Below are 21617 nucleotides of genomic sequence, written 5' to 3'. Positions count from 1 at the left end.
CAGCTGGACTATTCGTTCATTATTCTCCTCTTTTTCCCATATAGGATATGCAGTGACTACCGGCCATTTCACACAACCTAGTTCTTTGGAGATTGTCGGTGGAGCCCCACAGGATGAAGGCATTGGAAAGGTATATGTTTGGAAGTATAAACAGTTCAGTCATCCACTTGTATTACAAAAGGCCTTCATGAATGTACTATACTGCTGTATTTCCAGACTCATTCTACTTTTCCAAATGCAACTGTGTCATAAAGGGAACATTTTGACATTGTTTATTTATTCAGTTTTGTTTGTGGTGTTATGAGTTTTACTTTTCACTAGTAAGTTCAGAACATCTGGATCCAATCGTTGACCAGCAGCTGCAATTATAAATGTTTCTAATTGTTCAGTTAGTGTGTGGTGCAGGTTAATGGAGACTTCTTATTGTACAAAGATTTTGCTTACATCCCAGTCCTGTTTCCCCCACCAATTGTTCAAAACTGGAAGTGAACTGGAACCTCCTCTACTTCAAGAGATAACAATGTATTGTTAATAGATTCCTCCAATCTTGATTTATGAGATTGCTCTCGTGCTGCTGCTCCTTTTGCAGTTATCTGAAGTTATCTCTGAATCTCCAATGGGATCAATCCCATCCCAGGTGCATGAAAGATGTATGAATTGGATCAGTATTGAAAGGTGAATGTTGTAAAGATATGCATGGTTGTTTCTCATGATTTTCTATCTATTGCAATTAACAGACAGACTATAGGAATGGTTTGCAGTTTCTTGATTTCCTCAAGTGTATCAATAGTGAGTTTCTTGTTGGATTGTGTATTTTTGAACCTCACTATTTAGTCTCAATATTCTCTCACAGCATTAGTTACTATTCATTTGAAGGTATAGAACATAAAAATAAATTTTATTTTACTTCCCATCAGGATACTGAGACACAAGTTTAAAGGGCTACTTCTGGGTCAGGCAGCAAATTAACTTGCTCAACACCCTTCACTGGTACTGATCATGTACCCACATTTTCTTTTTTATTGGGTTGGCCATAAACTCCACAGAACATGACCATTTGGGTAGATTTGAAAATCACCGAACGTGCAAGAGCTTTTTGAAAGGCCTGTATGTGTGGTACATCGCAGGTTTCAGCGGAGCCAAGAGCATGCATCTTGGAGGAAGCATTTCTCTTTGGATACTCATCTCACTCTCTCCTATTCTCATTCTCTCATGTCAGGACTGTGGGCACTGTTTTCCTGTCATGAGGTCACACATATGAGAATGCAGTAAATATTCATAGCACAAGATGCTTTCAAGGCACTGTTGCTGACACAGGCCAAATCAATCAGTCAGTTGTACACAAATAGATCAAGCAAGTGCCAAAAATCTAATGGAATGGGGGCATTTGGTTGACAAAGTGTAGGATGTTTCCCAGATGCCAGGTTTTACAAATTACATGCACATTAAATGGCATGTATTCACCCTACCAACTATTGAACCTGCTTTGCACACTTCTGACAGGCAAGATACATTGCTGTCCTTTGAGACGACCTTAATTTCCAAAAGGAACAATTGTATTCAGTTCCTTCTCATGCAACGACATTTCAGCTTTGAGACATTTCTATTTCAAGAATATTTCTAAACTTGAGATTTATTTGGTTAAACACTATCAGGATAGTAGGGCAGGATGATGTTCTGCAATTGCAGCATAGAGATGCTGTGGGCCCCAGCAGACTTTTGTCCAAGCTTTGGACACTGCGATGCTTTGGAGGGTGAGGGAAGTTACCTGGATACTTTGTTCCATCAGGTGTCCTGATGTTCTCCTTCAGAGAGAGATGTCCAATTTGGTCCATAGGGACACAATGTTGTAACAGCAAGTACAGTATGGGGGCCCAGAAGAATCAACGGAGAAGCTTCTTGCACCTGTGCGGACATGAGCAATGACTGACTGTACAGTTCAGCTGATGTCTGCATATGTAACATCCTAGAATAACAAAATATCTATGTTGAGTTATGCTGGGAGTTGATGCTAATTATTCAGCTTGGCCACAGTCCTATCAGTCAGATTGCTTTGCTGGCTTGGATTAGCCAGTTAGTTCATTCATTCCGATCACAAATTTCTCCAGTCTCCATGTGGTGGTGTAAGAAATTGTGAGACAAAAGGACAGCCTGATTTTTGCACTTTGTTCTGTCGTAGTGATCTGTGAGTTTGCTCATATGACTGCTCGTATGATTATTGATGAGAAACATGATGTCGATGTGACAGTACTTCCTTACAGAGAGGAAAGAAATAAATGACAGCACTGCTTTCCTGAGCTGTTCTCTTTGTTACTTCATGAGAGAAAGTGAGGACTGCAGATGCTGGAGAAGTCAGTGTTGAAAAGTGTGGCGCTGGAAAAGCACAGCAGGTGAGGCAGCATCCGAGGAGCAGGAGAGTCAACTTTTCGGGCATAAGCCCTTCAACAGGAATACAGAGGGGTAAGGTGCTGAGAGATAAATACGGAGGTCGAGGTAGCTAGGAAGGTGAAAGGTGGATGCAGGTGGGTGATAGTTGTGATAGGTCGGTGGGGAGAGTGGAGTGGACAGGTGGGAATGAAGATGGATAGGTCAAGAGGGCAGTGCCAAGTTGGAGGGTTGCGCTTTACTAGCGCCACACCTTTTTCAACTCCTTGTTACTCCATGCCTACATGACAGGTACACATAGGAAAGCACTTGCAAGCATGGATCATCCTCACAGCTGATGGTCATGGTTAAAATGTAAATAATTTATCTGCATTGGAAGTGTAAAAGAGAAGCCCACAAAACTAATAGTCCAGTCCAAAAAATGGACATTTATTTAGTGTATGAAAAATAAATATTGAAACAATATTAAGCCTTCATTATTTAATATTTTAAGCCTCTTCGTGTCTCACTCAGACATGACTGCCATATTATCCTTTACTCACTGATATTTTCCAACAGATTTCTTATCATTAACATGACAACTATGATAATTCTCCAACAGATTAAGTAAATGCTTAACCATTTTCTTGGCTAACTATTTTCATTCAAGATTCATAGTTTAAAGCTATACTAATGACATTTAGCATTTGAGGGTACATGGAGGCTTTCAGCAGGCTGTGACAAGCTAAGTAAATGGTCTGGAACATGACAGAGTACAATGTACATAACTGTGAAGTCATGCAATTTAATTGAAAAAAAACAATGTTTCTTAAATAATAAGTGTGGATGCCCAAAGCATCTGGGTGTCATTGTCTATAAGACACTAAAGGTTAGTATGTAAGGTGCAGCAAGTAATTGAAAGGCATTTATTTCAAGGGAATTACAGGAGTAAGGATGTCTTGCAGTATTTGTACATAACCTTGGTGAGATCTCATTTGGAGTACTATTAAAAAATTATCATCTCTCCACTGAAGGAAAGCTTTAATTGTCATGGAAGGAGTTCAACAGAGGTTCACCAGATTAATCCCTGAGATGGTGGGATCCTTTTATAAGGAGAGAAAATTGGTTCTGTATTTTCTACAGTTTTGAAAAATGAGAGATGATCTAATGGAAAGTTATAAAGTTTTTGCAAGGTGTGATAGGGTGGCTGTAGGTTGCATTTTCCTTGTCTGGTGACTCACTTTCAAGATGTGAGACAAACCGTTTAAGTTGGAGATGGGAATGAATTTTGTCACTCCGATGTTCATTAATATTTGGGATTCTTTACCCTCGAGGGTTGTGGAAGCCCAATCATTGAGCAGGTTCAAGACAGACAGGTTTCTGGAATCCAATAACATTAGGAACATAAGACTGTGGTAAAGTGGTGTTTAAGAGAAAATCAGCGATGAGTTTGAATGGTGGGACAGGTTCAGTGGGCTAAATGGCCTGCTCCTGTTCCCATGTGACATCATTTATAGTTCGAACAATGCCAGAATTGAATAGAGACTGATGTTTGAATTGGTTTGGTTTAGGTTTTGAAATATGTGAAATTATTTGAAAAGCTTTTCCCTGTGAGCGTACTAAAGCTTGATACAGTTATGTTACTTTCCTCATTACCATGTTTGGTGTGTCATGACCAAAGTGTCATCAAAGGTTGCTTCGTATTTGTCTCTCTGTAGTTTGCTAAGAGCTTTTTTGTGAAGTAAATGACCTTTAAATAACTAATTTGGATTTGACAACAGTTGCAAATACTTATGCCTCTACAATTGCAAGACATTTCTCCCATTGTACAAGATTACACTGGCCAATTCTTTCACATCCATAATGCTAACTTGTACATATTGTTAGTTTGCTTACAATGAGCTCCCAGCAAGCAGACACTACATCAGGAGTGAGACTGCACAATGGTACCTCTCCATTATACAATATTGTCAAACTAAAGTCAAAATTAACACTCATCTAATGCATAAGCCTGACCCACTTATCATACATTTAAAACTCAATTTGGGCATTGTTAGAAACAATATATATTTGTAAAGAATTTCTGAGCATGGTCATTTAATTGCCGTTACTCATCTTTCACTCCAAAATGAAAGTTTATTATGTGGCTTGTCTAATTGTGGTTGATGCAATATAATGCCATTTGATTTCCTTTTCTAGGTTTACATATTTAAGATTGGCAATGGCAAACTTACAGCGATTTTCACAATTCCAGGAAAAGAGGTTAGTTTTTTTCAGAGAATTGATGTTTTGTCATATGCCTGCTTCTTGTTGGCACCAGCTAATAAATTTGGTTTAGAGGTGACAGGATCACTGGGCTGCATTTTGAACATGGTGCTTGCATTTCTGATGAGGCAAAGCTAACTTTAGTCTAAAAGAAAATAAAACCTGCATATATCCCTGGATACTCACCATATTTCCCTCGTCTGAAGAACAACCAATATTCACTGCTTTTTGTACTTAGCAAGCTTCAAATTCATGCATGGCGCTGTTCCTAATATTCCCTTCAACTTTTCTGACAAGCTTGTTGTATGATACTTTGTCAAACACTTTTTGGAAACCCAGCAGCCATCATATCCTTGGCAGGTTAGCTAAGTATGATTTGCATTAACAAGCAATGCAGAATTTCCTTAATCAGTGTACATTTGTCCAAATGACTGTTACTATTTAGAATATTGTAAGTAGCAGTCTGGGATCTGTCAATCTGTGCAACCTATTGGCAATATCCAGGCCAGAAATGCACATTTGTCACATTGTACCCTTAATTTAATTGAGGTGGGGATGGAAGAGATGGTTTTGGGGGACAAATTGGAGTGGATAATATGATTGACCACGGCAATACCAATGAAATGAGCTTGATTGTTAGGAGGAAAACAGAAAATCAAGGAACAGATCATTTTTTTTGTATTTGTCATTGGGTGTGAAGAACATGATTTAAAAAAAAATTATTCCCAGAAAGGGAAGGTGGAACTTCTGATCTGGAAAAGGCTCGGATTTTTTAGAGTTGGCACTTTTTGAGATGAAGTATAATTCTAAAGATCTTTATTTCTAATCCACTGATGTTCTCAATCTTACATTTGAGTTTTCCATTTCTTTAATTTCCAATGCATATTCTAATATGCAATTGCTTGTGTTCTTTATCAGGTATTTTAATGCTGTTTTCAGTGTTCATTGGCTTTATAATATTGATGTCATTCTGGAACCACATCATCTCCAACACTGAAAATATATAATCCTTATCTACTGTATTTTTGTGAACATCCATTTCAAAGTAACTGGTCGTAATGTCTTTAGTGTTCCACTTACTTCAGACAGAAGCAGCTTTGTTACTCATTGACCTGTCTTGAGATAATGTATAAAATCAAATTCCAAGTACTCCAGCCGTCTTTCACAAGGTAGTGGAAGAAAATTCATGAATATCGGTATTGTGGGAATATTGCAGCAGTAATATAACAATTGTCATTAAATTTCCATCAGATAAAAATGCAGTTTTTGGTTTTGCTTTTCAAGCAGCCATTTAAATAAAAAGTTGTTATACAGGGATAGCAACATTTATAAAATCTTAAAACTAAACCACCACTAAGGCTGTTTGTAAATTTGTTTAATTTTGAAACAAAATAGCCAGTGCATTGTAGCTAAAGTTGCTGTTAGTTTTCCAAGCACTAGTGCCACTCGGCCATTGCCTTTAAGGGGTCTACATTGCTTGATTCACTGATTTGAAGTGATTAAGTGCATGTTGAAAAGGCAGTGCATGTGAAAGCAGGATAATAAAACATCTTATTTGTAGAACAGGGTAACGATGTGAATTTTAGGGCCTGTGTCTGCAGTAGTAATCACTGAATGAATTGAACTGCTGGCCAGGAGAGTCTGCAACTTCATAAAAATTTGAAATGATTGGTACTCAGCAGACCTGACTGCATCAGTCATTATAGAACAGAGTTGACATTTCTCAGAATGAGTGTTCAGAAATATTACAGATTTTGAGACAAGGGAGGAAATGACAAAAAGTCTGACAGGCTGCAGAAATTAACTGGAAGACAAAAAGAGGTGACAGTGGGACAAGAAACAAAGAATGTTAGTAGGTTTTGAGAAGATTTGTAGCTCAGGTTGAGGTTTTGGATGTATGTTTGCTTGATGAGCTGCAAGGTTCATTTCCAGATGTTTCGTTACCCTACTAGGTAACATCTTCAGTGGGCCTCAGGTGAAGGCTCGCCTGAACCTTGCAGCTCAGCGAATGTGTCTGGAAGAAGTGTGAAATGTCAAAATGAAACAAAAATGGGGGCAGAGGTTTTGATCTGAGACTGTTAACTTAGTCTTGAGCCCAGAAAGCAGTAATTCAAAGATTCTGTCCATTGAGCTTCTATTGAATTGTGAATGGGTGATCCCTGGTTAGTGTATGGTACAATTTCCTTTGCGCATTTGTTCCTACTGCTGTTTAGTAAAGAAGCCAATGCATGCCCCATATAACACCAGCAGAAGTACACTATTACTTGGATTGGTATGGGAAGCAATGGATTTATTATATTGACTTACTTCAGAAAGATGCGAGCCCATAGCCTTTGTGCTCTGTAGAACATTACGTCGTTTTTATAACCATTTATCTGTAATTTTAAAAAATTCCCTCTTTATGTTTTTAAGAAGCACTGTTGTTATGAAATGCATGGTCACTTTATTTATTTTCAAGAAGTCCTTGATTGTTACAATTGTTAGAAGCACTACATAAGTTTTAAGAAAAGTATCTCTGGTATTGGAAATTTGAAATTAAAATACATATTCTTAGAAATACTCGGCAAGAGTTCTATTTCTCTTTATAAAGGTGCAACCTGACCTGCTGAGTATTTGCACAGTTCAAATTATCCTTATTCTGAGTTCTCCCCTTGTGAGTCTGATGAATACACTGTATAACAATTGACGGTAAACATGTACAATAGTGTGAGCAACGAATCATGTTGATGTCTGTGCCTGAGGAAGAAGCAGAGCTCTGAAAGCTTGCAATTTCAAATAAACCTGTTGGACTATAGCCTGGTGTCATTTGATTTTTGACCTTTTCCTGAGAGGTGCAAAAGTAGTGTTACTACCTCTAGGCCAGAAGGCCTGGGTTCAAGTCCCACCTGCCCTGATGTGATCTGAACAAGTTGATTAAAACGTCTCTGCCCTTCCTGAATCTGTGCTTTGCTGCCAAGAATCACTTCCCACTATCTCAGCACTTACTATGGAAACAATGACCTCAGATGGAGTTGGAAGGACTGGATTGTATCAGTTTTCCTTTGTGAGAATTTATCTGGCAGTATGGTACGTGTTCACAATTAGCAGTGAACTGCCCATTACAGTTAACCCCAGTTATATGACCTGCCAGGTGACTTTTGAAGCAGTCTCCTCCCAGGTCTTTTTCCTTTATTATTGGGTGGGATCCCTTGTGGACCCTCCAAGGTACATTTTACATTGTTATATCTTGCCAGAAAGGAAGCTGCTGCCTTCCTGAGGCTGATTTATGACCGGGCATTAATAGCAAACCAGGCATTGGGCACAGGTGAAGATAGAAAATCTGGCAGTTGTACATTTATGTTTATTGTATTGCTTATCTGAGTTTAAGCAATTTTTTTTCCAACTGCATATTATCAGTTACTGTTCCTTGGAATAGTGCTGAAGCATATCTAGCCATCATTATTTTACCTTGCTGAATATATTACAAAACTAATGATTAGTTATCACTAAGCATGTGTGTTCTAACAAAAAGTAAAAATAATCTTCTTGCAGAACTGTGTTTTACTATGAGTTGCATGTGCATTATTTAAGCAAATACCTTAGCCAATGGTTGATGTTACCTTCAATATGACAATACAGCAGTGCTAAAAGGGATTAATTTCTGACTTCCCTGCCACTGTTGTGTGGACCCTCAGCCACCACTTGCACAGATTGCAAATTCAGACCTAGGCCCCATACAATTTTCTGACCACTCATTTAAATACTTGCTGAATCAATCTCAATGTATCTCCATTATCTGTGTTTCTGGTAGGGCAAGTCTGCTCGTTCAGAAAGCTTTTGAGTCACAAGTGGGAAAAATAATACGCACCTGGTTTATTCAGCATTTGATTTGCGTACAACTCATCTTTGATTCTTTTTACGTGAAAACCTTCAACACAGAAATTTACTGTAGAACTGCAATATCATGTTGAATTACAAAATCATTACTCTTGCACAGAGGATTTCTTATAAGTGAAGGAGCCATATGTATTTGTTGACACAATTTGATTCTCTTTATTCTAGCTGGGGTCCTACTTTGGCTCAACAGTATGTGCAGTTGATTTGAACTCAGATGGCTACTCTGATCTTCTCGTTGGAGCCCCAATGTTCACAGAGATAAGAGATGAAGGGCAAGTAACTATGTTCATCAACCGAGGCAATGTAAGTTTATTATTTGGAACAAGTACGATTTTTGCTTATTTAGATAAAAGTTATTGAATAGGAGAAAACCTTTTTATTTTGACCTGTGCAGAGTTCAACAGAGAAATCTTTCCAAATTTAACTTTGAAGATTTAGGCTACGGAGCAATGAAATAAAATCGAAGTGATTGGTAATACTCAGCAGATCTGGCAACAGCTGTGGAGACAGAAATGGTTAACATTTCTGGTCCAGAATTCTTTCAGAACTGCAAGAAGGTAGAAATATGACCGATCAAAAACAGAAATTTCAGAAAAAGCTCAGCAGATCTGGCAACTTCTGTGGAGAGAAATTTAGATTTGTTTCAGGTCCAGTGACCCTTCCTCAGAATTGATGGTAGCGAGGAAAATGTCAATTTTATATTGCAGAAGATAGGGTGGGACAAAAGGTAAGGAGTAAACAATAGATGGGGATAGAGCCCAAAGAGAGTGGGACAGACAAAGGAGTGGATAATGATCTCGCTAGGAGGGTGAACAGCAATTATTGGGGATTATTCATGGCCATCAATTGCTGGTGTACAATAGCAGACTCTGTGATAACAAGGCCGGGATTATGGGGTGGTGGCAAGGATATGGTAGAGTTCAAGCCCGGGAATTATTGAACTGTATGTTGAGTCCAGAGGGCTGCAGGGTCCCCAAGTGGAAAATGAGGTGTTGTTCTTCCAGCTTGCACTGAGCTTTGCTGGAGCACTGCAACAAGCCTGAGGCAAAGATGTTGGCCAGGGAATAGGGGTGTGCGTTGACATGGCAGGCAGCTGGAAGCTCAGGGTCTCTTGCAGGTTGCTTCATAGATGTTCTATGAAGCAGTCACCACTCCATGCTTTGTTTCCCAATGTAGAGGAGACACATTTGTGAGCAGCGAATGCAGTAGACTAGATTCAATCAGATTTACTAGATTCATAGAATACCTACATTCTACCTGCAAAAAAAGACCGAGCTTCCAGTTACCTGCCATGTCAACATGTTCCCTATCATATCTTGTCTCATGTTTGTTGCAGTGCTCCAGTGAAACTCAGCACAAGCTGGAAGAACATTACCTCATTTTCTGCTTGGGGACCCTGGAACCTTCTGGACTCAATATTGAGTTCAATAAGTCTGAGGCTTGAATTCTGCCATATCCTTGCCTCAACCACACACACCAGGCCTTGTTATCACTGAGTCTGCTATTACTCACAACCCATTGTTAACCACTAACAGTTAATAGCTATTCACCATCCTAGTCTGATCGCTATCTAACCTTTATCTGCCTAACTATTCTTCTCTCACTTTGGGCTTTATCCCCATCTGTCATTTATTCCTCATAGCCTCCCCCACCCTATCTTTCGTATGTAACCTGGCTACCATTTTCCCCGCTGCTATCACTTCTGAGGAAAGATCACTGGACCGGAAACGTTAACTCTGATTTCTTTCCAAAGATGCTACCAGGCCTACTGAGCTTTTCCAACAGTTTGTTTTTTTGATTTACAGCATCCACAGTTCTTTCTGTTTTTATTTTGAAATATGATAGGCTTTGTGCCATAGAAGGGGTTGAATAACAAAAGGGAAACACTAATCTTGGCAGCATCTCTCAGAGGTTTCCAGATCTTCTGAGTACATCTAGCGCTTGATTTTATTTCACATTTCCAATATCGGTTGTATTTTACATTTGCCTGAATGGGAAGTGATCAGTTATGTAGGGAAAACATACATGTGAAATTCCCAAGACTCCCAATTGTGTAGAAGGCTCACTTGAAAGAGTATATGGTTGAAGAATGTGGCACGGTGATTGTCTGTCAAGCGAAACACTTGTACGTTATGTATTCCACGTTTTTTTTGATATGGCAAGGTGAAAGTAGCATTCTATAATGTTATCAAAAGATATCTTTTCTCTCGGGATTACAAGTTTTGGAGATGGTTAAAATTGCCCTTTGACATTTTACCATCTGATTCAAACTAAAAGTTAGTGTAAATTTTCATTTGGATATTGAAAAGCAATTTTTTTATTTAAATCAAAAGTTCTTAGTTTGTCTCATTGTAGGTGTTACACATAAGTAATGTGGGTTACTGCTAAAGCACTGGTCAGGAGATTGTATACCAAAAAAAGCAAGCACCAGAGGAGCAGACCATGAGCAGCAAAATCTCAACATAGTAAAAGTTAAAATAAATCATTACCTCACGTGGGGTCAAGGGGCAAGTGTAGATGTTTCACTGCTCACCCCTAACTTCTATCTAAAAAAGAGCTTATTTTCTCTATATGAATGAGAACCCTTGAAGTTTATCTTATGCTTTTGTTCTTCCCATCCTTTCTGCAAAGATTTAGCTGTCAATTACTAGTGCCCCATTTCCCACAGTTCAAGGGAATATTTTCAGGAAGGATGAAGAAATAAATTATCATTGAAGTGGAAATATTCTAATCCCGCCCTCTTGCAATGTATATTGTGCAACTACTTGGCTCTGTTAGGAGGTGATAATTCCTTACTGACTGAAGTGAATGGTAAAAAGCTTTGTCTGACCTCAGGACATCCCGAATTCAGTCAAGTTCTTTTGAAATGTAGTCAAAGTTGTAGTATTGGTAGCATGTCATCTGATTTGCAGCAAAATTCTACATCGGTATTGAGATGCTGGATTTTGAGAAGTCTGTTAGAGTAAGCAATGGCAAATTGTAATATTGTTAGAATGGATAGAGATTGCTTTAAACAAAAGTGAGGTCAAGATGTCAAGTAAAGGAAATGCTGTGAAATAAAGGGAGCGGTCAAAGCAACAGAACAAGTAACAATCAGGGATAGGCAATCTGAATGACAGGAACAGACAGTGTACAAACTTTTATGTTCACTCAAGATAAGTCTTGTGATTGCAAGAACAATAAAATGGCAGAATTAAGGGTACTTTATCTGAATGCACACAACATTCACAAAAAGATAGAGGAATTGATGGTACGAATGGAAATAAACATGATCTAATTGGATAATGGTGACAATGCAGTGTGAGCAAGGCTGGTAAATGAGTGCTCAAGGGTATTCGACATTTAGGAAGGAATGGCAAAAAAGCAAAGGAGATGGGATAGCACTGTTAATGAATGGATGTGATCCGTACAGTAGTGAGAGAGGATCTTAGATGAAGGATCAAGATGTTGAATCAGTTTGGGTGGAGCTAAAAGACAGTAAAGGGAAGCAACAATGATAGGAGTTTATTTATAGGCCAGCAAACAATATTTGTAATGTAGGACATGGTTCAAACCCAGAATCAGAGGTGCATTTAATAAGGATTATGCAGTATGGGCAAATTGGTTGTGGTAAATCTTCCAACATTTTGTAGATTGTGGATTAGAAGGTAATAATGATTAGCTTTTAAGTAATTAGTACATATTTTACAATAAATTTTAATCCTTTAAGGCACAAAAGGTGGAGAAGAGGTGATTTAGCCATGGTGAACAATAGATGTTAAAGATTGTGATAGATCAAACTAGGAGGTTTATAAAGTTGCCAAAACAGTGATAAGCGTGAGAGTTGAATGCATTTAGAACATAGGGTCCCTGGCAGCTTCAGCTAACCGTTTACTCTGAAGAAGTTCCATGTTGGACACTCAACATCTTGTGGTAATCTCCATGAGCAATGGACAGACACTCAATCCATGTTCAGGGACATTGGCATCCACTATGTGGCAACCGTCAAGGCATATCGTCACTTACAGGACACTTCTGCACTTCAGTGTTGCATCTTGGGCAGCGCTGCCAAATATAATTATAACACTGAGCAAGGACACTGTGTGCTCTCAGAAACATGTTCCCAGCTCATGGACTGAATGAAGCTGCATCTATTGGTTCTTCACACACTGTCATGGAGCTTGCTCACTCTGAGCTGGATATGCTCAGCATCCCTGCTTTACATTGCCTTGTCTTGTCTTGCTTTGCCTCCTCAAAGATAGCATCTGGCCTTACTTTACTTCTGTTCTTGCAATGTTGTTTTATGCAGACTCAAAGTCAGAAAGTCTGTCATGGTTGTCAACAGTTTTTTGATCTGCTCAGACCTCAATTAGTTTTGTCATTTGTGATGGTGAGCATTGACTCTACATTTGGTCACTTGATATAGTTACTAGCTAAAAAGGAACTGCTGCCCTTCCACTGAAAAAAAAATCAACATGTACTACCTCGCAACTTTCTTGTGCTTTTAACATGGAGTGTTAAAATCTCTTTTCTGAGATGCTGATCACAACTTTTCACCTTTTTAATTAGTCATAGAGATGTACAGCATGGGAACAAACCCTTTGATCTAACCCGCCCATGCTGATCAGTTTTCCCAACCTAATCAAGTCCCATTTGCTAGCACTTGGCCCATATCTCTTTAAACCTTCCTATTCATATATCCATCCAGATGCCTTTTAAATGATGTAATTGTGCCAGCCTCCAGCACTTCCTCTGGCAGCTCATTCCATACATGTACCATCCTTTTGTGTGTAAAAGTTACCCCTTATGTCCCTTTTAAATCCTTCCCTTTTCACCCTACAGTTGACCCTGTAAATGACACAAAGACAGGAGTAATATTTCCACTCTAGTTTATGGGTGCTTCATTGCCTCCCTTCCCCTCACTTTCCATGCCTATCCATCCAAACTTAGCTTCAGATAGAGATTGACTGCTCTGCTCCCATGCCAGCTGCAGTTCTTCCAGTGTGGCTTTTTTCTGTGGATGAAGCTCTGCACTCAAACCCACACTCTTCTATTGCATCTACACAGATTCTTCTAGCACAATATGGACAGATTGCATGATGCAGGTTAGGTCAATTACAGTCCTTCCTGAGAAACCTAGCAAGCAGAAATCCAGCTATAACAGAGCATTGTGTCCTTTTACATATGGAGCCTTTTGGATATGGACCAGTTAACACAAGATTCCTGACTCTACTCCATGACCTAGCACCTGACCCATGTCACCACGGCATGATTTGGCATTGAGTCCATGTCACCTCTCCTTGCAAATTAAATGCAAGGATGTTGGGTTCAAGATGTTGTTTTGAGCCATCAAGTTATACAGCACGGAAACACCCCTCCAATCCCACAACATCCTTGTAAATCTTTTCTGAACCATTTCAAGGTTATCTCCGAGCACAACAGGGCCTTGATCAGATGGGCCATGGAGTGGAGGACAGAGTTTAACTTAGATAAATGTGAAGTGTTGCATTTTGGTAAAGCAAAGGAGCACAAAACTCCTTTGTGCTTAATGGTCGGGCTTTGGGGAGTGTTGCTAAACAAAGAGACCTAGGGGTGCAGCTTTTTAGTTCCTTGAAGGTGAAGTTGCAGGTAGACCGGGTAGTAAAGAAGAAATTTTGGCACGCTTGCCTTCATTGAGTAAAAGAGTTGGAACATAATGTTGTAGCTGTACAAGACATTGGTAAGGCCAATTTTAGAATATTATATTCAATTCTGGTCTCCCTGCTATAGAAACGATGTTAAATTTGAAAGGATGCAGAAAGTTTACAAGGATGTTGCTGGGGTTGGGGGATTTGAGATAAAAGGAGAAGACTCATCTTCACCTTTTAATTTACATGCAGTTACATCTCCATTTTCCTATCCCTTTCAGTTAGCAATCCTTCATCTTTTTCACCAGACCTCCACCTTATTTGTTTCCCTTGCTACTCCTTCACTTCTGTTAAAAAACAGAATTTTCCAACCTCTTTCAGTTCTGAAAAGTTGTATCCAATTCAAAATATTAACTCTGTTTTTCTCTTCACAATGTGGACGTGCTTGGTGTTGGACTGGGGTGGACAAACTCCGAAGTCTCATGCTTCCAGGTTATAGTCCAAAAGGTTCATTTGAAACAACAAGCTTTTAGAGCACTGCTTCTTCATCAGATGAACCTGAGGAGCGGCGCTCCAAAAGTTTGTGATGTCAAATAAACCTGTTGGACTATAACCTGGTGTCATGTGACCTTTGACTTTATTTCTTCACAGATGCTACCAGACCTTCTGAGTTTCTTTAGCATTTACTTTTTTTTCTTTCAGATTTCCAGCATCAGCAGTATTTGCTTATATTTGGCTATTCCAGGCAAACCTGCTATTTGATACATGTATTTGTCTCTCTATGGATCACACTTTACAATGATACAGTGCAGGAAAGTGTCCATTTGGCCAATCATGGTGGAGTTCAATCATTAATTCCATTCTGTGCTCTTTCCCCACTGCCCTCAAAATTTTCCCCTTCAATACACACAATTCTCTTTCTAATGTTATCATTGAATCTACTTCCATCACCCTTTTTTTTGTAGTATTTTCCAGATCATGACAACACATTGTTAAAAAGTGTTCCCTTGTTTATGTCTCTGTATTGTTTGTTTAATCACCTTAGACCTCTGTTCTCTGACCTCTTTCTCCTTCTCAATACTATTTCTCCTTATTTTAGCTATTAAAATCATTCATGATTTTGTAAACCTCTATCAAGTCTCTTCTTAATTTTCTAAGAACTGCTTTAGCTTTTGTAATTGAAGCCCTTCATCCTGGTATTGTTAGGACATAGAATAGAACATAGAACATAGAACAGTACAGCACAGAACAGGCCCTTCAGCCCATGATGCTGTGCCGACCACTGATCCTCATGTATGCACCCTCAAATTTCTGTGACCATATGCATGTCCAGGAGTCTCTTAAATGTCCCCAATGATCCTGCCTCCACAACTGCTGCTGGCAAGCATTCAATGCTCTCACAACTCTCTGTGTAAAGAACCCACCTCTGACATCCCCTCTATACTTTCCTCCAACCAGTTTAAAACTATGACCCCTCGTGTTAGTCATTTCTGCACTGGGAAATAGTCTCTGGCTATCGACTCTATCTATGCCTCTATCTATGTTCTAGTAAGTTGCTTCAGAGCTTCGACATACTTCCTAAAGTGTGGTGCCCAGAATTTTTTTTAGTACACATGTGGACTGAGGATGTCTCTGACTGGGTCAACATTCATTGCTCATCAATAATTAAGGGCACTTAAGAGCCAATCACAATTCTGTGTTTGGAAAGACGTTATTAAACTTGAAAGGGTTCAGAAACGATTCAGATAATAATCCACCTTCCTGTTTTTGCTCCCAAAGTGGAAGCATTTATCCACATTATATTGAATCTGTCATGTATGTATTCACTCAGCTTGTCCATCCATCTCTCGGCTCACCCTCGAAACTCAGCTTTGTCTCATCTGCGGATTTGATACCCTCATCTAAATCATTAATTGTTAAGATCAGGTTCGAAGACTGATCTCTGCAGTAGCCCACTAGTCACTGTCTGCCATTTGGAAAAAGACCTATTTATCCTAATCTTTGTTTCCTATCTGCTACTAATGAGTTTTCTGTATGTTTCAATGCACTACTCCCAACCCATGTGCTTTAATTTTACACGCTCCTCTCTTTGGTGGGACTTTGTTGAAAACCTTCTGAAAGTCCAAATGAACCATGTCCTCTGGCTTCCCCTCATCAAATCTGTAAATTGGGGGTGGAGTTCATTAATTAATCCTATTCCATGCTTTTTTCCATTGCCCTATACAATTTTCCCCTTCAATACACATGTCATTTGAAGATCTCGAAGAATTTCAATAGATTCATCAAGTATGATTTTGTCTTTTGTAAATCTGTGCTGATTCCATCTGACCCTGCCTCTGATTTCCAAGTGCTCGGCTATTAAATCTTCTATAATGTATTTTTTCCACTTCTGACACCTGGCTGATTGGTCTACATTTGCTGATTTTCTTCCTGCCTCCCTTCTTAAATAGAAGATGACATAGTTATCCACCAATCTGTAGAAAGTTTCCAAAGATTGCAGAATTTTGGAAATGACACCTAGCGCAAACAATATTTCCAGGTCACTACTTCCTTAAGTATGCTAGGCTGCAGATTTGTGCCAGATTCCTGTCTTACTGACAGTAGGATTGAATACAGCCGTTGAAAATTACTAGAAAATCTTCTTTATGTTGATTTGAGGATTACATATTGGTTAGATCACTTAAGAATGCTTTCGTATACTTTTGAAGTTGGTATCACTTCTGCCCATTTGAAAGATTAGTCTGTGCCTTGGGTCAGGGTTTGATTCAAATATGGAAACTTTGATAGTGCATCCCTTTCTCTGGACTATTGCATTTCAGCGCCAGAATAGATTTTTGTAAGCGGGCAACCTGAATGGGACTTGAATATAAAATATTCTGAACTAGAAGTGAGAGTGCAACCAACTGGGCCATAACTGAAGTAGAATTGAATTTGTTGTTTACGGCTCAATAAAAAGCAGGGCAGAATTTTTTTTTGTCTCCATGTGGAGGACAGATTTGGCTGACAAAATGCAGATGATGTTTCTTTCAGAGGTAAACCACTTTTTATGTACCTTCCCAACTGTATACCATTTTGTGTGGCCTTTTGGAAGCTTGGAAAGCATTTGTGTTTGAGGTCAGTGTCCTATTGGTTTGACCACAGGAACATTGCATTTCTTCCTGCACATTATTTTCACATGCTGCTCTGGGCTTTGGAAGCTCACAAGAAGTACAGAAACCTTGAAAAGTTGCTGACCACTGCAGGAAGCCTACTGAGCAGTTGAGAACATTGAGGATATGTCTAAACTGTCTTTACAGCTTCAAATGTCACTGAGATGCCATAAAGTAACAGAAATGTATTTTAAATGTAGTGATTGATTGCAGTGCAACATTCTGCAGGGGTAAGTTGACCACTGTTGATGAGTATGGCATCAGCATATGTTTTACTTTGGAAAAAGTATCACAATGTATTCAAACAGGTAGAAAAATGAATTGGGAAATCCTCCTGTCATGTCTAGTTCCGTGATTTACATTCATAGACAGCTTTGACTTTATGAAAGAAATCCTTTGCTCTTGAACATGAAAAGAATTGAAGTGTCTATTCCTGCTTCAGTTGATTTACAGGTAAGTCTGCTTTGAAATAGAGCTGTAACATCATTTGTTCTTTCAATTCCATGTAGCTGTGATGGTTTGTTTTGAAAGATTATAGCTAATATGAATGCATGTCTGAATTCCAAAATGGAAAGCTAGCTTGATCTCATCAGATGGAGGTGTTTTGTTGCAATTGCTCAAGAGTTGGTTACTCAAGACTTTAAACTTCTTTCTCATAGGATTGCACATTTTTATTTTCAGTATGAAGACTGATTTCTGCATGAGAAACTTATTTGTCACAATTTTGTTGTTACACTGGCATTTAAAATATTTCCCACTGCTATTGCATCACTCTTCAACAATATACCTTGTGGATATTGGATGAGTAGCTATGCAGAACATATGAGGGACACATGTAAGCAAAGGAAATAAGGGGGAATGCAGGATCTGCTGAGGTGGGCCTTCTAACCAGTCTGCTGCTGTCCCCCACACTCTTCCTTTACTTCAGAGTGGCTTAGAAACTGCATTGCGAGCATAACCTTGCATAAACATTCTAAAGATCCACGCACATGAATTGGGTGTCTGTGTTGAATATTGAGAAAAAACTGTTTGGTGCACACAACACACATTCAGCCTAAATTTGCAAATAAATGGAACTACGTAAGTTTGACTTTTAATGGGAAGTGCAGGAATAAAATCCTTGAACCTTTTGTTGAAATTAGTCTGCAAAAATTGAGAACTTTGAAGTGATCCTCGCTGAAGTGAATCAGGTCAGAGCACAAATTTTTCTCAACACTCCTGATTTCTTGTTTATAGGCTGCACTGGAGGAACAGCAGCTTTTAACGGGTGATGGCATGTACAATGCACACTTTGGAGATAGCATTGGATCTCTGGGTGACATAGATGATGATGGGTTTCCAGGTCAGTGTTTCCTTATACCTTACCTTCCAATTTTGTCAAATGATTTTTAACACCTCTTTATCTGTTCCCTTTATTTGCCATCTTTATCATGTTGCAATGCACTACTCGTGGTGATTAACATAAAGAGCAAAGTTTACCATAATTTTATTCAGCTTGTTTGGAGGGTGTCTTTTCTATCAATGTTTTGACCATGGCAATTGTTTCACATTTTGGGTGAAATATGAAATGGAGAAAATACTCAACATCTTGTACAGTATCTCGAGAGAGAAAAATATAGACTTAAGATTTCCTTATCAGAATTGTTATTTCGGAATTTCAACATCTGCAACATTTTAGCTTAGTTTTCATGTTTAACTAGCAATCTGATTTGGTGGAGAACTAGCCTTTTCAGTCCTTTTGAGCCAGCATTAAAAGCCACCCTCATTTCCAAAAAGGGGGACCAAACACCTAAGATCATAAAATCATCTAACACAAGAGAAATCTTTCTATCCTATTTTAAGATCAAATAAACCTCCTTGAATAGAGAACTAGTTTCTCACCCTTTTCCCAATACTTTCCTTTTCAATTGGATATCCAATTTAAGTTCCTGTTGCGTATGCTACAACCACCCTTCAGGTAATACATTTCAAACCATAACCACTTAATGCTTAAATCAAAAACCAACTCCTTTTCCATTTGGCAGAGGGAACAGTCCTTCTTAATTCTATCTTACGTGAGCCTACTCAGAGGTGTTATTACACACCTGTGGAGCAAGTGGGTCTTGCACCCAGGCCTCTGTAGGTCAGAGGTAGGAACACTAGGAGAAAGTGAGGACTGCAGATGCTGGAGATCAGAGCTGAAAATGTGTTGCTGGAAAAGCGCAGCAGGTCAGGCAGCATCCAAGGAGCAGGAGAATCGACGTTTCGGGCATGAGCCCTTCTTCAGAGGTAGGAACACTACCATTGTGCCACAACAGTCCTCCGGTTCCTCTTTATTTATTTACAGTCTCAAAGTCCTTGATAACTTATTCTAAATTTTCCATTAGTCCTCTCTTTTTTGAGGAGAACAATATTGGCCTCTCCTTTGTAGTTTTTCCAAGTTACAATTAATTTTATCTTCAATTATAGTTTCCAGACATTTTCCCAACACATGTCAAACTGAATGATCCAGTTACTGAATTTATTGATTCTTATTTGAATAATAGTACAACATTTGCAATCCTCCAGTCCTCTGACATCGTTTTCATATCCAAGGAGGTTTGAAAGGCTGTGAACGCAGCCTCTGATTTTTCTACCTTTCCTTCTCTGAAGAAGCAAATATTCTATCTGCACTATGACTTTTCCACTTTTGCGTTGTGCCAATGCTCTAAGTAGCTACATTTTACGTATTTGTGTACAATGTCATCAACCTACGCTTCATCCATGACTGATTTTGGCAGCATCAACTTTAGTGAAGAAAGGCATTATGTTCTGATATAGTATCTGAGTCATAACCTCTGCTCAACAAAATTTCCTCTTTGGACCTTAACCAGCTGCATCTTTTATTTCACTGTTGTTTTTGGATTTGTTTGTATAAAAAAGACTTCAGTGTTCCCTTTTGGTTTATCCACTTATGTTTCTTCAAACATTCTTTGTCCCTTATTTCTTTTTTCAGTTTTCTTCTTCTATCTTTCAGCCATCTATTTGATCATCTACTATTTTATAAACCTGCTATTTATCTTGACTATGCCGTTACTGTTTACTTTTAATGTCAGTGGTCTAAAAATATCGGGCCCATTGGTAACTATCTCACGGGGTTATTCAAAAGACTACTACCAAATTAGTATTTGTTCTGGGAATATACGCTGTTGAGGTGAAACACGTGGGACACCAAATTTGTAAGCGCATGAATATGTGAACACTGAATGTTTGTCAGAAGTGTGCATTCCAAGTGTTAGGGACATCAGACCCTAACCTTCTTATTTTCAAGGTAGATATGAAGTGTTGTGTTCCTGATGCAATGCAGCTCGTCAAATTACTTGATGTTAAGCAAAGCAAAATTTATTTAAACACTATAGTTAAAATACAATTCAAGAGGAATTTAGAATAACAACTATTGGAAAAATTAACTGAGTAATAGATACAGAGCTGGAAATGTGTTGCTGGAAAAGCGCAGCAGGTCAGGCAGCATCTAGGGAACAGGAGAATCAACGTTTCGGGCATTAGCCCTTCTTCAGGAATGAGGAAAGTTGGTCCAGCAGGCTAAGATAAAAGATAGGGAGGAGGGACTTGGGGGAGGGGCGTCAGAAATGTGATAGGTGGAAAGAGGTCAAGGTGAGGGTCTGACCTATCACCCTCACCTTGACCTCTTTCACATTTCCGACGCCCCTCCCCCAAGTACCTCCTCCCTATCTTTTATCTTAGCCTGCTGGACCAACTTTCCTCATTCCTGAAGAAGGGCTAATGCCCGAAACGTCGATTCTCCCGTTCCCTAGATGCTGCCTGACCTGCGCTTTTCCAGCAACACATTTCCATACTCTATATTTATCCGTGACTAATGCACCTAGCCTACACATCCCCGAACACTATGGGCAATTTAGCGTGGCCAATTCACCCTCACCTGCACATCTTTGGATTGTGGGAGGAAACCCACGCAGACACGGGGAGAATGTGCAAACACCACACAGACAGTCGTCCGAGGCGGGAATCGAACCCAGGTCCCTGGCGCTGTGAGGCAGCAGTGCTGACCAATGATACTGCCAGGCCTACTGATTTACAGCATCTGCTTTTATTTGATTTGTCCTCCCCGGAACACACTGACATTTTGAGAGTGAAGGAAACGGAACGTGCCAAGGGGAACTGCATTTCTGCCACCCAGACGGAGTGGCCTGTCCATCAGAGATGGCCTTACAGAATTGGTACTTAATTGCCCTCTGAAATGGGCAAAGGAAGTTACTCAGTTCAAGAGCAACGACCAATGCAGGCCTTACCACAAAATAAATTTTAAGAGGCCCTTCAGTCCTTTCAGACTGGGCCAGCCCCTTTGGGGTGCTATTGA

At 39.3% G+C, this 21617-nt stretch overlaps 1 protein-coding gene across 2 annotated transcripts in view; it reads left to right on the top strand.

The window, feature by feature from the left end:
• itga9 (integrin, alpha 9) overlaps window positions 1–21617 on the top strand; it is a 371784-nt gene that overhangs the window by 70295 nt on the left and 279872 nt on the right. For both annotated transcript variants that reach the window (XM_043688825.1, XM_043688826.1), the window contains 4 exons: window positions 45–130; window positions 4564–4626; window positions 8671–8808; window positions 18497–18602. In XM_043688825.1, coding sequence (XP_043544760.1) covers window positions 45–130; window positions 4564–4626; window positions 8671–8808; window positions 18497–18602 — 393 coding nt within the window. The remainder of the gene's footprint in view (window positions 1–44; window positions 131–4563; window positions 4627–8670; window positions 8809–18496; window positions 18603–21617) is intronic.

This window comes from Chiloscyllium plagiosum, chromosome 4 (genome assembly GCF_004010195.1).
Source record: "Chiloscyllium plagiosum isolate BGI_BamShark_2017 chromosome 4, ASM401019v2, whole genome shotgun sequence".
Taxonomy (NCBI): domain Eukaryota; kingdom Metazoa; phylum Chordata; class Chondrichthyes; order Orectolobiformes; family Hemiscylliidae; genus Chiloscyllium; species Chiloscyllium plagiosum.
This window is presented reverse-complemented; position numbering and strand designations above follow the sequence as displayed.